At 40.9% G+C, this 15,267-nt stretch overlaps 1 protein-coding gene across 1 annotated transcript in view; it reads left to right on the forward strand.

Moving 5' to 3' along the window:
• The window catches only part of NHLRC2 (NHL repeat containing 2), a gene marked incomplete at both ends in the record, with an annotated part of 51,437 nt that extends 38,040 nt beyond the window's left edge, over nt 1-13,397 (forward strand). Inside the window, 6 exons of the mRNA XM_080694011.1 lie at nt 3,961-4,060; nt 7,048-7,279; nt 7,800-7,922; nt 8,734-8,943; nt 9,956-10,175; nt 13,141-13,397. Coding sequence (XP_080550137.1) covers nt 3,961-4,060; nt 7,048-7,279; nt 7,800-7,922; nt 8,734-8,943; nt 9,956-10,175; nt 13,141-13,397 — 1,142 coding nt within the window. The remainder of the gene's footprint in view (nt 1-3,960; nt 4,061-7,047; nt 7,280-7,799; nt 7,923-8,733; nt 8,944-9,955; nt 10,176-13,140) is intronic.
• Nucleotides 13,398-15,267: the final 1,870 nt, after the last annotated feature.

Here is a 15,267-nt window from a genome sequence, read left to right on the forward strand (position 1 = left end):
CACAGAGGGAAGTGTTCGCAGCATTGCACTGTTAAATGTCATGTTTGCTGCAGAGTCTTTTGAAAGCATTTTCTTCTAGACACGATGGTGCATGCCTGTAATCCAAGAACTGGGAGGCTGAGATGGGAGGATTATAGGTTTAAGGCAGCCTCAGCTACCTAGTAAGACCCTGTTTAAAAAAAAAATAGGGCTAGGGGTATAGCTTGAAGGTAGAATATCTTCGGGTTCAATCCCAGTACCTACCCCCACAAAATAAAGTATTCTTAACAAGATTAAGTATATTTCCCTCTGGTCCTAGTTTACTAAGCTTTCATTGTGATTGGGATCGTGTTAGAGATATTAAAAAGTGTCACTTTTATTTGTGACTTCAGAGTTCTGAGCCCTGTCAGGTTTCAAATCCCCCTTCCTATAATAAATTTTTTGCAAAAACTCCTTTACTTAAAGCAAAATTTATAGGCAATATAATCCACCTACATTTTGATATTTTTAAAAGATAAAGAAGAAATAAGAGTAGTTATAATAATGTATTCATTATATGAATGTTCTGGCATGATTATATCATCATACAGCTCTGACACCTCAAATACTCAGTGTTTTCAGGGTGACTCCACCCATTCAGCAGCCTGCTCTAGAGGATGTTCACATAGATTTACACTTACTGTCCACCTCTTTGCTCAGGGATGAGTCATTGGTACTGTTAGAAAATGCCAGCCGTTATTAGCTAACTCTAGGGCTCACAGATACAGTGACAGAAAGGACAACACTTTCTTGAGGTTCTATGGAAAAGTTCACTCTTCAACATATATTTCCTGAACAACACACTTTGTGCCATGCACTAGTCTAGTTGTTGATAGTGAAACAAAGCTGCTGCCGCCCTCTCAGATGTCTTTCTCAGTAGAGAAGAAAAGCGGTAAACAAAACATGTAACATGTAAGATAGTGGCAAATGCTAGAAAGCAAATAAGACGAGGTCAGGGGGAGCGAGGAAGGAGCATGCGTACACAGGGAGCAGAAAGGAGGCCTGAGCAGAGGGCTGCGTCACACTGGTCTGCAGGTGAGCGAGCCTCCTGGGAAGACGGCGGAGGGGCTCACGATGAGGAGGTGAAGGCGGGGTATCTGGAGCATCTGACATGCCAGCACCACACCAGGCACTTTGCTCTCACTGTCTTGTTCATTCCTCCCAACAGCCTTATGAAGTGGCCAGTGATGTCCTCATTTAACAGATGAGAAAATTGAGGCCCACGAAAAACGATGCTGCAGGGACTCAAATCCAGAAGCCCAGGTCCCGCAGCCGGGAAGTAGAGGAGAGGCGCGCTCACAGGAACCCGTTCCTTTAGTGGTCCACTTCCTGACCATAAGAATAATTAGTTCCGTTCAGGGGGCGCGGGGGGGGGGGGCAAGTAGTATACTGGAAACCATAACCATTTATACAGTTCTTCATGTGGTATTCTAGACATGTTATTGAATAAATGCAGGCTTTGGAAATCATGAGTGGAAAATATTCCAAGTTAAACTAAAATTAATATGAGTTACTCAGTTTGTGGACTTTCTGGGCCTTTTTGTTTATATTACTTACTGAAGTTTTTGTTTGTTTGGGTTGCTTTGTTTTGCCATTTCCTTAGTTAAAATACCGTCATCTAAGCAGAAACATGAGCTCATCTTTGTTTAATGCTGAGAAGTGTATAACCTTGGGGTTATTGGAGATTGAGTACAGATAGGCAGTAATAAGCGGAGGGCCTTGTCAGGTGTTCTCTCTTGGTAAGACATTCACCTGTTAATGCTCCCTACGGGAGTGGCCGCTCCTGTGAAGACCTGGTGTGTACTTCTCACTCAGGCGGCTGGTGACGCGTCTGCACTCCCTCACACAACACACCTGAAGGCCCAGGCTTGTTAGTGATCATGCTTCACATCTGGGTGTCTCTGCCTCTCTACTCCTAAGCATTATTCTAAGTATTCATATGCCTTGAACTTTTTATTTGAATGTCAGTATATCTAAAATAGCAGAATATTGTATTAGCTTAGGTGTCCTGGTCATTCTAGTAGTCCCAGAGTTTAGTCCTAGAGTAACCAAAGGTGCAGTGTAGTATGTTAAAAATTAATTGTGGAAAGCTTTTGACCTAGTTTCAAGGTGATTAAGCAGAGACTGAGTCCCCAGAATATGTGGGGACCAGGGTCACTTTTAGTACAATTTATGTATACAGACATATTTGAGTCTGAAAAAATTAAATACTCTTTCTTAGATTCCTCTCGATAGCAGTTAAGAACACAGAGAAAGAGGCAATATGCGACACGTTCAGGGTGTAGATTTTTCTGGACCACCTGGGTTCAGATTTCAGTTCTTTCATTTGCTAGTTCTGTGAGCCTGAAAAGTTATCTACTCTCCAGGCCTCTGCTTATTCTTCCATAAATTAGTCTTATCTCATGGAGCTTTTGAGAAAATTGGAGTGAATCTTTATAAAGTGTTTGGCACATAGCAGCCACAATTACCTGACACCACCATTATCATCATCGGGTTTTGTGTCCATTTGAAAAACACTTGAAGCCAAGCCCGGTGGCGCAGGCTGGTGATCCCAGTACTTAGGAGGCTGACAAAACAGCAGTAGTGCAGTTTTAGACCAGCCTTCAGCAACATAGTGAGACTCTCGGCAATCTAGTGAGACCCTGTATAAAAATTAAAAAAAAAATTTAAAAGGGCTAAAAATGTAGCTCAGAGATAGAATGCCCCCAGAGTCGATCCCTAGCACCACAGTACACACACACACACACACACACACACACACACACACACACACACGAGCTCTTCTGGATACAAAATACTTGAAATTAAATACAATAAAATAAGATAATAAGATACTTCTTTTAGTATAAGATAATATCTAACCAAATTGATTTAAAGTATCTCAATCACTTTAGAATCCATTTAAATTAAAATATTTACATATTTTAACAATAGAATTGAGAAATAGAACTTTGTCTCATAATAAGCTGTAATATCCACTCCCTAAAAAATTGGAAAATTAATTTTAGTAAGCAGCTCTTGGTCTTTTTTGTGTCAACTTTATCTTTTTGTTAAAAAAAAAAAAGTCTCAGCCAATTAGCCAGTGGACTTTTAAATAACTGTTCTCATTTGTGTGTGAGTCCCAAATTTAATACTGTGATGGAAATGCATATTTTGATTTCACAAAAGCCCAGTCCTTTCTTGGGAACTGCTGGGAGAACCTGTTATTAGTGCGTATCACTTAGGGGCTTGCTCTAGGTGTTTGACTGGTAGAGTTTGGAGAATATAGTGGCATGTGTCTTCTGTCACATAAAAAATGAGAAATCAGATAGTTAAAACATTGCATTGTTCCCAGAGATGCAAAGGAGTATGCTGCTATTAAGAATTTTAAGAAGACAGAAATACTAATAATCCTACTTTGATCATTAGACATAACATACATGTATTGAATTATCACACTGTATTCCACTTAAAAAAAGAACACAGCCGGACATGGTGGCGCACGCTTGTAATCCCAGCATTCGGGAGGCTGAGACTGGACGATCGCGGCCCACAGACAGCCTCAGCTACTTAGTGAGACCCTCTGCAACTCAATGAGACCCGGTTTCAAAATAAAGAATAAAAAATATGGCTGGAGGTGTAGCTCAGAGGTCGAATGCCCCTGGGTTCCATCCCCAGACCTGCAAAACAAGAAAATAAATAAATAAATAAAAGAACACCTAGGATTCTTGTGAAATCGTTGCAGAAAAAGTTATAAGTCTGAAGAAGTAAACTTCTCTCTCTCTCTCTCACTCACACACACACAATGTTCAAAACAACTTAAACCATTGCAGATATTTTTGCTCTTTCCTATCAGATGATTTATAAACATTGTTATTGTCCACAGACTTACATTTCTGAAGCAGTTGGAATGTTCATATTAATCAAATATGTATGTAATAATTAATGCTCATTTTTATAAAGGTTCAGAGGCCCAGAAAGATGACATCCTGTGGATAGCCATGGCGGGGACCCATCAGATATGGGCACTCCTCCTGGACTCTGGCAAACTGCCCAAGAAGAAGTAAGTGTCTGCCACTCTCAGAGTGCGCGGAGTTCCCTTCCTCAAGCTGCTGGCCTCCCCGCACCCACTGTTCTAGTCAGTAGGTACTTGGGTATCCTGCCTACCCAGCCACCCGTGTTCTCAGGGCAGAGTTGCTGGGGAGCACTGTTCTGTCCCCCAGAGTGATGTAGCGGCCCCACCCAGAGCTCTGCCCATCATCCTGGCAGAGCCAGAGAGGAGGAGGAGTGGGTCACCAGCTCCTAAACTTCTGCTCAGAAGTGACACACATCACTTCTGCTCACATTTCACCAGTTAGGTGAGTTCACACCCAACCTCCAGGAGCCTGGGAGGAGCAGTCCTGAGCACCCAGAAAGAGAACTAGAAATATGCGGTGGGGCCTTATCTACTGACACGCAGCTCAAGTGCTCAAGTATCTGCCGTCACTCCTTCAGATGGTTGAGTACACAAGGCAGGGCAGTAACGAAGCCTTTGTTTGTAGTCAGGCCTAAGGTTGAATTCCAGCTCTCACACTTAATGTCTTTTTGCCGTGTGTGTGTGTGTGTGTGTGTGTGTGTGTGTGTGTGTGTGTGTGTGTGTGTGTAGCCCAGAGGTAGTCATGCCACTGCCCCGTAAGTGCACCCGCCTTCCCTCCTCCCTCCTCCCTCCTCAGCTCTCTCCCCCTCCTTCTCTCCTTCCTAGTAGACCATCTCCTAAAGAAAGGAACTCATCTCATTCATTTTCATGTCCCCTGTACCTAGGACAGTATCTGGTACATAATAGGGGCTTGGTAAAATTTTGCAGAATAAATAAATTAAAGTCATAGGCCAGAAAGGTTGTGAAGTCACCATAGAAAGTAAGGACCATTTCAGTTATCTGTATGGGTAGAAAGTAGAAAGTTATGTAGTAGAAAACCTGAAGTATAATATACTCCAAATTATTTCTTGAATATACTGTGTGCTAGGCACTAGGAATGTGATGATAGTCTCACTCTGTTAATGAAACCATGCGGTTGCTGTCCTCAGCGGGCTCGCAGAGGAAGAATCAGATCAGAAAACAATTAAAAAATAGTGTGTAAAAAGAATCCTTGTCGACATCCTTTATGTTGAAATTGCCCCTTATATAAGAAAGAAGAATACCTGTTATTAATTAGATTTGACGTGTCAAAGGAGGCTTCCTGGGAAAGTGTATGAAGTAAGGCCTGCTGGAGGGAGGAGCGGGAGGTGGATGGGGAGAGTGGAGGTTTTCCAGGCGAGACCTGATAGTAGTGATGTCAGCCAAGCAGATCACCCGGTGCCTGTGAGTCCTTCACACAGATCTGGACATTCTGCAAGCCTTTACAGAAAGTTTTAAGCTGGGAAGTGACATGATTAGATCTGTATTTTTAAAGAACCCTGGCAGCGTTCAGAGTAGACAAGACTGGGGACAGAGATACCATGGAGGGGGCAGTGCTGTTATCCAGGCAGGAGACGATAGTAGCCTGAACAGTGAGGTTCCCAGTAGCGTACATGAGACGTAATTATTATCAGCAGTAGAAGTAACAGAGCTTGCCAGAATATGCTGTGCTGGGTGATGGCTGCTTGGACATAGATGGTCACGGCTGCCTAAATTTCCTAATAAGTAGAGTTGTCACTCTTGTTCATAATAGGAAAGTGGTTACTCAGATCACATTGGCCCTATTCTTACTTATGACCAGTCTTCAGGTGATAATGTTTTAAAAGTTACTGTTTCTCCCCACTCTTTTATTCAAAAGGACTCTGTTTTAAAGTATAAAAACTCCTTAGAGCAATTACTTTTCAATGTATTTGTTTTGCATATTAATTATTATACGTATTTCTCTGATTAGCTTAGTTTTCTAAGTTCCTATCCCTGGCTTCCATCCCCCGCTTCCTTCCTACCACCTGAGCCCTGGGGCATATCAGGCATGTCACCTATTTATTTTGCAATGGCCATTTAGACCCTTGCATGTGTGCCGTGTTTGGAAGTGGCCCACACATGTCCTCTCATCTGCATTCTCAGCTGCGTCCCTTCCCATAGCACCGCACACTACCATGTCTTCTTAATCGCTTCTCTGACATAAAGCCAAGGTCTAAACTTGTCTGAATTACAAAAAAAAAAAAAAAAAAAATCATTTCAGTAGTTCCTTAAATAGACATTTCCCTAGTGTATATATGAAATTGATTTTGTACAATTGGTAAGTTCACGTAGCATAGTCATCCTCTATCATTTTCTTAAAATAGTAATGTTTGACCTGGCTCTCTTTCAAAGTTTCTCTTTCTCTAGTTTCTACTTATATGCAAGAACACTGTGTGTGTGTTGCGTGTGTGTGTGTGTGTGTGTGTGTGTGTGTGTGTGTGTGTGTGTTAATGGGGATTGAACCTAGGGCAGTCTACCTCCAAGCTATACCCCCAGCCCTATTTTTTATTCTTTATTTTGAAACGGGGTCTCACTAATTGTGAGGGCCTCACTAAGTAGCTGAGGCTGGCTGAGAACCTGCGATACTTCTGTCTCAGCCTCCCAAGTACTGAGATTACAAGCGTGCACCACCATGCCTGGCTAACACAAAACACTTTTAGTGAAAATGTAAGCTTTAAATTGCCAAGAGCTAGGTAATCGTTTTAGGTCCATTTCAGAACCTAGTATTACACAAAGCTAAGAAGCCAAGATGAAGTGGGAATGAAGCTACCTTACCAACAACCTGGTCCTTATTTTTATCATTCTGATCCTAGCAGGATTTCCTGTTTGGCCTTTGAGAATGGTTTCAGTTGTATGTATTGTTGAAGAAAAGTGGAAGAAGAGCCCCTACACAGGAGCTAAATAAGTAATAACTGGAAAAATCTATAGCTAAAGCTAACTGGCACCACGTAACTAGGACAAGGTTACTAGTTGTGTTTTCGGCCATTTTTTACAATGCTGTCACTACTAATGCAGTCACCTACATCCATTTGCTTAGTAACTAGACTGGGCATAAGACACCACTTGTTGACACCTCCCATGAACTTGCCTTTCAGTGAGCTAAAAAAGGGAACCTGCCTTCGGTTTGCTGGAAGTGGAAATGAAGAAAACCGAAACAATGCCTATCCGCACAAGGCGGGTTTTGCCCAGCCTTCCGGCCTCTCTGTGGCCTCTGAGGAGCCCTGGAGCTGCCTGTTTGTAGCCGACAGTGAGAGCAGCACAGTGAGAAGCGTCTCGCTGACAGATGGAGCGGTGAAGCACCTCGTGGGGGGAGAAAGAGATCCCATGGTAAGGAAGTCACTGGCACGTGGGCCAGACACTGACGGGCTGGCAGCCCCTGGACCCGGGGGAGAGAGCGAGCTGTAGGAGCCATCATTCTTGGCCTCGCCATGAGTTAAAATGAAGTCGAACCAAAGGAAATACGGATATAAAGAAACATGAGTAATGCCATCTGAAAAAAGTAAACTGCCTCTACTTGATTCTGTATAAATGCAAAGGCTTCAGGCAGATAAAGGATAAAATGCTGATTGCCAGATCAATGAGAAAAATGCACAGCAGGTATTTGGAGTGAATGGGAAGAGCACCAGATGGCAGCCCTGTTCCTGCCAGGTGTGGGCTCTCGTGAGCAAAAGGACCCGGCCCCAGAGACTAGACAGGCGCACATTCCTTCATTTCTTCCTCATCCGCATTTAGCACCCAGTCCTGTTTACATGAAAATCAGACCTTTCATAGCATGTAGAACTTCATATCCAAGCAATGCTCTTTGAGAAGTTTAATAATTGCTGTTTCTTTCTCTTTGAAAAAATAGAACCTGTTTGCATTCGGTGATGTTGATGGAGTGGGCATCAGTGCAAAGCTTCAGCACCCACTCGGGGTGGCGTGGGACAGGAGGAGAAGCCTGCTCTACGTGGCGGACTCCTACAATCACAAGGCGAGTCTGACGGAGTTGTATAATGCCTTGCTCTCATCCCTGGTATTTAAAATGCTGAGAGAGCTGTGCACCTCCCACAAGTGTCGCTCTGCGGCAGAGGAACGGCAGCCTTGGCCACCGTGGACCAGCCTGCTCTGCGCTGCCCTTGCGCTTCTTCATCAGGAGGCTATGCCGATGCCTGAATTGGGGGAAGCACTAGACCAAGTCCAGTGGCGGGTGGGCATCAGTGGATCGTGACCCCTCAGAGCTGCTTAGTAACAGTTTCAGGAAATAAGGATTAAGGCCAGTTGTTGGGAGAGTAATAGGCCAGCTAGCAGGTGAATGTTTTGGGGTCTCACGCGGTTGCAGAACCTGGTAGCAAGTCGCTTCGTCTGAAGAAGCATTTTCATCTGTGTCTGTTGTTTCAGTGTGTGTGTGTGTGTGTGTGTGTGTGTGTGTGTGTGTGTGTTTACCAAAAAATCAGTGAATAATAACAATACCTTGTGATGAAGGATCATAAACTTATAATTGAGACAGGACTGACAATAGTTAGGTTTAACTAACAATAAAATTATTTTTTCTAATTATAAAAATAATTTCATCCAAAATTGCTTCTAAAAACATTTATAACTACGGGTTTATGTAGTTTAGCTCTTAGGATATACTATCTCCCCCTTGAGACCGTAATATGAAGATTTGGCTTTTCAAAAAGAAAAGAGGAAAATACCTCCTTTTAAGTTTTATTGAGAATGCGCTGGCTTTCCGGATGCTATACCGCTGTATCACAGACTTGGTGTTGGTCTTCAGATACATGATTTTTTTTCCCCTTCAGATTAAAGTTGTGGATCCAAAAACAAAAAGCTGCACAACTTTAGCAGGGACTGGAGACACGAGTAACGGTGTCAGCTGCAGTTTCACTGAGTCGGCCTTTAATGAACCAGGAGGCTTGTGTATTGGAGAGAACGGTCGCTTACTGTATGTAGCAGACACCAATAATCATCAGATTAAAGTGCTGGATTTGGAAGCAAGAACAGTTTCTGTGGTAAGTCATCTTAAAGCCCAAGTCGGGAGTGTGGTTTTAAGGCTGATACCGAGGTTCTCACGGCACAGGCCGAGGTGTAGGTTCAGGCCGTTTCCAGTGTCAGTTGTCATAAGTGGAAGCCTCTGCCGTGTTCTTTATCACTTGACCAGCAGGACGCGTTAAGGATATTCCGTTATTCCTAAAAGTTCTATCTGTGCTGAGTTAGAGAGCGATGCTGGAAACTGGAGAGAACTTGATGGACCTTCAAGAAGAAAAGGAGAGTTCTCAGATCTCCTTTTAAACGTGTGGATGCACTGACACAGCCCACGTGTGTGCCACATGGGTACAGGTGGCGCTGCAGTGGTCCTCAGGTTATCCTGTAATCTCCAACTCCTGTGCCAAGTCTGTTAGCAAATTATCTGCCAGAGGAAGCTTCTGAAGCCACATTTCTCAATACGTCGAAAATTAGAACGAGAGAAATTTTAAAAAGTTATTACCATTTTTTAAGGAAATGGAAGGGTCTCTAATGGAATTTTTAAGGGAAAATGTTCATTACAGGCTACCTTTTACTGTATCACATTTATCTGAAAAAAGTAAGATTTTTTTCCCTAAAGTTCTAGTAATTTTCAAGGTATATGCTTTAAATTGTTTTTTAAAAATGCCATCTAGCTTTATATAAATCTGATAGAAGATGAGTAATATCTTATACTTGGCAGTGGAAACTCTAAGAGAATGTAGATTATACTCACTACATTCACATTTTTAAAATTTTGCTTTAATTCCCTGCCATTTATAAACATATTGGACAATTCTGTCTTCTTCCTAAGTGTAGGTTCTTCTTTTGCTAAAGCAAACTTTTTCTGTACACACAAAATAATCTGAAGGACATCTAGGCAAACATTCTAATTTAGACTAAAATGGAATTTGTTTTATTGGTACAGAAATTTTTTCTACTGAACTAGAAAATAAGCTCTGTCGTTCTCAGTCACTGCGAAGCCCTTGTTCTTCAATGACACGTTTTCTGATCTTCCAGCTCCCTGTGTTCAGTTCTGAACATGCCGTGGTCGACGGCCCACTCCTGGCAGAACAACAGAAGACAGCGCCCAGACTGCCCAAGTCTGCCCCGCGCGTGGAGCTCTCCCTGGTGACTGCGCGCCCTGGCCAGACTCTGCACTTCAGGCTCAGGCTGGACCTTCCGGCAGGAGCAAAGCTGACGGAAGGCGCACCCAGCTGCTGGTTTCTAACAGCTGAAGGTATGAGTATAATCTTAGAGTGCAGATATATAATAAAATTTTCGTGGTTAATCTAATAATTTTTCACATTTGTTATGTGATATTTACTCTGTGAGTGGGCAAGATTTGAAGGCGATTTCATGAAAAGAATCCAGATCTAAGCCCACTTTGGCAGTGTCCTTTAGTCATTGAGATTCTATCCTCCTGTTTTTAAAGAGTGGCTTCACTCACTGAAAGTTACATGTCTGTTTTTAGCAGCTTCTTTGGTATGGACTTGCCAGTATCTTTCCCCATATTTTAAACTGCTTCCTTTTTGTTCCCAAAAAAAACCTCTTGGAGCTAAAGGTCTGAAGTAGAGAAATGGAGTGCAGCCTTCTTGCTTACTGTCTGGTGTAACTCTTCTCCATTCGCCTCTCCCGTGTGTGAATCACAGGGTGACCTGGCTCCTCGCCATTACTGATGATAAGGAGTCAGTATACTGCTTCCCCGAAGCCAGTGCTTTCCAGCGGCCGTACCATAGTGGACAACAATTCTAAAGCAAAATACCTGGTCTGGAACCCCTAGGAGTATGACTTCTTGTCTCAAGTGACCTCTGTCCTGTCCCCCATCCTTTCACACTTTCTCACTTGGCCTTCCATTCCTCCGCAGCTCTTCCCCCTCGAACCCCTTCACACACTTTTCTTGTACATCGTCCAGATTCTGGCTTCATGCCTTCTTACCTCCATGCGTTCTCAGGGCGTAAGCCACTGGCCAACTTGCTATCCAAACCAGGACAGAGAGCTGGGTAGACTGTCGCCTGGGGTCTGCCAGGCTGGCTTGGGGGTGATCACTGAGCCCGGGGGAACCACCCACCCGCCAGGCTCCTCACAAGGAACCGCTGGCCAGGCAGTACTTGGACATTGGAGCTCGCTTAGTGGACAGAAGAGTTCTCAAACCTTGGCCCTCCACACCTTCTGGAGTCAGACAAGTTCTACACTGCAGCTTAACCAAGTTTTGACTGTGTCCATGGGTCTGAACGCAGTACAACAATCGAGAGCGTCAGTTAATTTCCTCTTGTGTAATTAAAGAGCAGTATTTTGATTTTTTTAATTTATTTTGATTGACAGATTAACTCCACTTTGATAAACACCCAAATTAATATGCCATTGGAATATAAAATACAGATAGTATTAAAGTGAAGCAGTATATGGGGAAAATGGCTATTTCATCACTTGTCCAAAATCTTTGTCTATTCTTTTTTTTTTTTTTTTTTTTGGTGGTACTGGGGTTCCTGGAAGCCCTTCTACCCCTGGGCTACACTCCCAGACCTATTTTTATATTTTTATTTGGAAATAGGGTCTCTTAAGCCAGCACAGCTGGCTTCAAACCAGCGTGATCCTCCTGTCTCCGCCTCCCAAGCACGGGGATTATAACCGTGTGCCACCATGCCCGGCGTTAACCTTTGTCTATTCTTATTATTTAGGGGCAAACAAGTTTTCAAACACGAATCCTTTAAGGGTTTTAAAAATTAAATTATTTTACAGAGTATAATTTGTATACATATGATTAAAGGCTATTTTCTCTTTTGGCTGGCTATTTGGAGACAAACACTTAAAGTGGATAGAATATATGAAAATTTTAAGCCAAAAAATCATAAAAAGTACTGGCAAATATTACAACTTTATAGATCCTAAATGTTTCATTTCTAGATTTGGATGTTAAAATAGCATAGTTTATTATTTTCCTGTCTTGATTTGAAATTTAAAAAGTTCTCTTGAAAAATCAAGAATTAGGAAAACTATACTTCCCAGTCCAGAAACAAGCAATGAACCAAAAAAACGTTAAGTAGAATTTTAGGATTATTTAAAAGCTCCTGCATAAAAGCTCTGTGCTTCACTCTTCAGATTCTCACCTTGTACCGTCTCCTGACTTTTATTTAACATTTTTTCTTAAATTTGATTTTTTAATCAAAAGGATATTAGGAGCAATAAACAGAAAGAGAGGACTGCTAGGGACAGGTGCTCCAGTGACTCAGCTGAGAGCAAAGGAAAGAGAGTGAAGAGCTGAAAAGCAGACACAGCATCTCATCAGGACTTGAAGACGGTGCAGGTCTGCACTCGTACCCGAGTCGCTGAGAAGTCACTGCGTCATGCCACACGCTGCGTAAAGTGGGTGGAAGTGCATCTCACGTGCTTTCCAAATCCGGCTCTTGGTGTCTTTCACACTCCTGAGCTGAGTGTGCATATAATTCTGTATCTCCTCAGTAGGACACAAATGTTCCTCCAGAAAGGAGGCTCGAAATAATAAAGACAGGTAAGGAAATTTTAATATAAAAAGGCTTCAGATTTTTCACCGGGTGATTAGATATTTGTTTGGATATACATACGTATATATATAGTCTGTGTATTTAAATCTAGGAAGAGCCGTATGTATTAAAAAGAGGTAAACAATCTTAGTTTTTATATTCTTTGTACTTAGTGATTGTATATGCAGTGTTGCCTATTTCTAAAAATATTTTCATTATTATGATTGGATATTTTAGAATTCACCATCACCTTAATTAGAGAGTCACCACAGAATTGTCCTCTAGATAAAGTTCATTTTGCAGTTGCTAGATTATATCCTTGAAGCTTTTATCTACTCGATAAAAATGATCTATTATCTCATTATACTAAGTAGATTTCTTTTTTAACTTTGGGAATTAAGGATCTAAAGCCATGGTTGCAATGTTCAGCTGCATTTTAGTAAGAAAAAAACTTAGACACTGTTTAAACAAAAGAAGAATTGTAACCATTACATGTAGAAATTCTTAGACCGGGAATTTCTCATGGGTGTCCACTGTATCTTATATCAATGCCCTTCCCATGGAGGACAGGGCCTGGCACTAGAGACTTTAGTGAATATTTTTTGACTGAATGGCACCTGTCTTTCTGAGTTTTTCCCAGTTTTCTCTGTGTCTTCTTAGACAGTCTTTAATAGTTTGCCTTTTTATTTGTTTGTTTTCTAGACAATGAATGGCTTCTTGAAGGACAGATACCATCTGGAGACATAGAAAACATTTCCAACCAACCAACAATTGCACTGCAAATTCCTAGTGATTGCTTAGCAGTTAAAGCGGTTATATCTATTAGTATATTTCTTTATTACTGTAGCGCAGACAGCAGCGCTTGCATGATGAAGGGGATTTTGTTCAGGCAGCCTTTGCAAATAACCAACACACAGCCGGGCTGCGGTGCTCCAGTGGAGCTCAGGTATGTGCTTTAGCAAGCTAGCTAGCACCCCACGCCACAGCCCGCCTTCGTCCCTACCACCACTCTAACTTATGGAGATCTTTATTTCTGCCTTTGTGCTCCAAGGTGTCCAGTGCTCAGTTCTATTAACTGAAATTAAAATAAAGTTATGTTTCTTATGTACTTTATTATTATAAACATTCTGGCTATGTACTAAATCATTGACCATTATTTAAAGTTTAAGTCTTAAACCATGATAGCATAATCTATGCTGCTGTTTGTCTAAGACCGAAGTTAACAGTATAGTAGAAAATTTTATAGGATGAATTGCAGTACTGATGATAATCCCGGGTATTTTAACTAACTTTTTTATCTTCATCAATAGCAGTCAACACACTTACATATGTAAATTTCACAGTAACTTTAGAGAGACCTAAGCTCTAATCCACATGGTTGTATAAGGACATCTGCCATTAGAGGCATAAGGTCCGCTTTAAGCCAAAAATAAAAAAGTATTTTCTTTGCTGTAGAAACTTAAAGAACACATGGGTGATTGTATATGATCTTTATTCTTTTCTGTGATGTCTCAGTGGAGATATTTTTAAGAGAGTTTTGATCTATTTTTATTGTGAATTATTTGTTTTAACATATGGTTATCAATGCCTTATAACTTTATATAGAAAAAGTTAGACGTAGACTCTCTAAGGCCCTAAAGACCTACTCCTTTAACTGTTTTGTTTTGTTTTTAAAGAACACATTCTTACCAGATAATAAAGGATTTCCAGAAATATTATGACTTTGAAAGGGAAGAGTCTTAGAACAGATATAATGTTTGTGATCATTGATTGTGACAGCTGAATCTGATATAAATGGGGTTGTAAATAATTTTGACATTTACCTCTTACTTGTAAGCATTAAATGCAGATTCCTGGGTTCTACTTTGGGTTCCTATATTTAGAATTTAAATTTTGTGATATCTTTAAAGAATCACATTTAAACTTTCAAAACTGAAATTTTCAAGGATGAAATACTTTCTTACAATTAACAGATATATATCCTAATGTACTGTTCTTTAAAACAGAGTGAAGCAGCATGTGCTCTCACTGATTTTTGTTGTTGTTTTTACCCCAAAAGAAATAGCCACTGAAGATATTCAAGGTCTTTAAATTATAATTATCATAATTGATCTTTATAACTATTTAAAATTCTATTCTTATTTTTCCTAAAATTGATTCAACATGTCTGTGACTTAGTCAGCTTACAAGATTTGAAAAACATTAGATGAACCATGTTTATTTATTTAATATTTATGGACAAAATGGCATAATACATATCTAATCCTTCAAAAACAGTGTTAAATTTTAAGGATAATCTTTTAAACTCCCATATCTGTCCATTTCCTTATCTTTTTTGAAATATAGTTCTGATATATAGTGTTTTCTTGTTGTAGTCATGCGTTAGCTAAATGTCTGAAGTAAGAAAATGTACAGACCATGGTTCTGATTTAATTAGTAGCCCGTGAGAGCTATTTTCAAAGCAAAGCATAAAAGTAAAATGAAAAAAAATCTTGTTTGAAATTGTATGTAATTTTCTCATGAACCTTTTTTCTCCACAAACAACAAGTTCTGTACCGGGAGCATACGTAGTGCCAGTTCTATACCAGGAGCATACGTAGTGCCAGTTCTATACCAGGAGCATACGTAGTGCCAGTTCTATACCAGGAGCATAGTGCCGATGCACTCGCTCAGGCACAGTGACCTTAGCTACTTTTTAATCGTACTTGATTTATTGTACTTATTGTTTCTACTTGGACAGGATGAGAATATTTGGGCTTATTTCCTGCTTAAGGACATAAACAATCTCGCTCTCTAAAAGAAATATATACAGTTTTAACTTGCTAATGC

Source organism: Muscardinus avellanarius, assembly GCF_963383645.1.
Source record: "Muscardinus avellanarius genome assembly, chromosome: 4".
NCBI lineage: Eukaryota > Metazoa > Chordata > Mammalia > Rodentia > Gliridae > Muscardinus > Muscardinus avellanarius.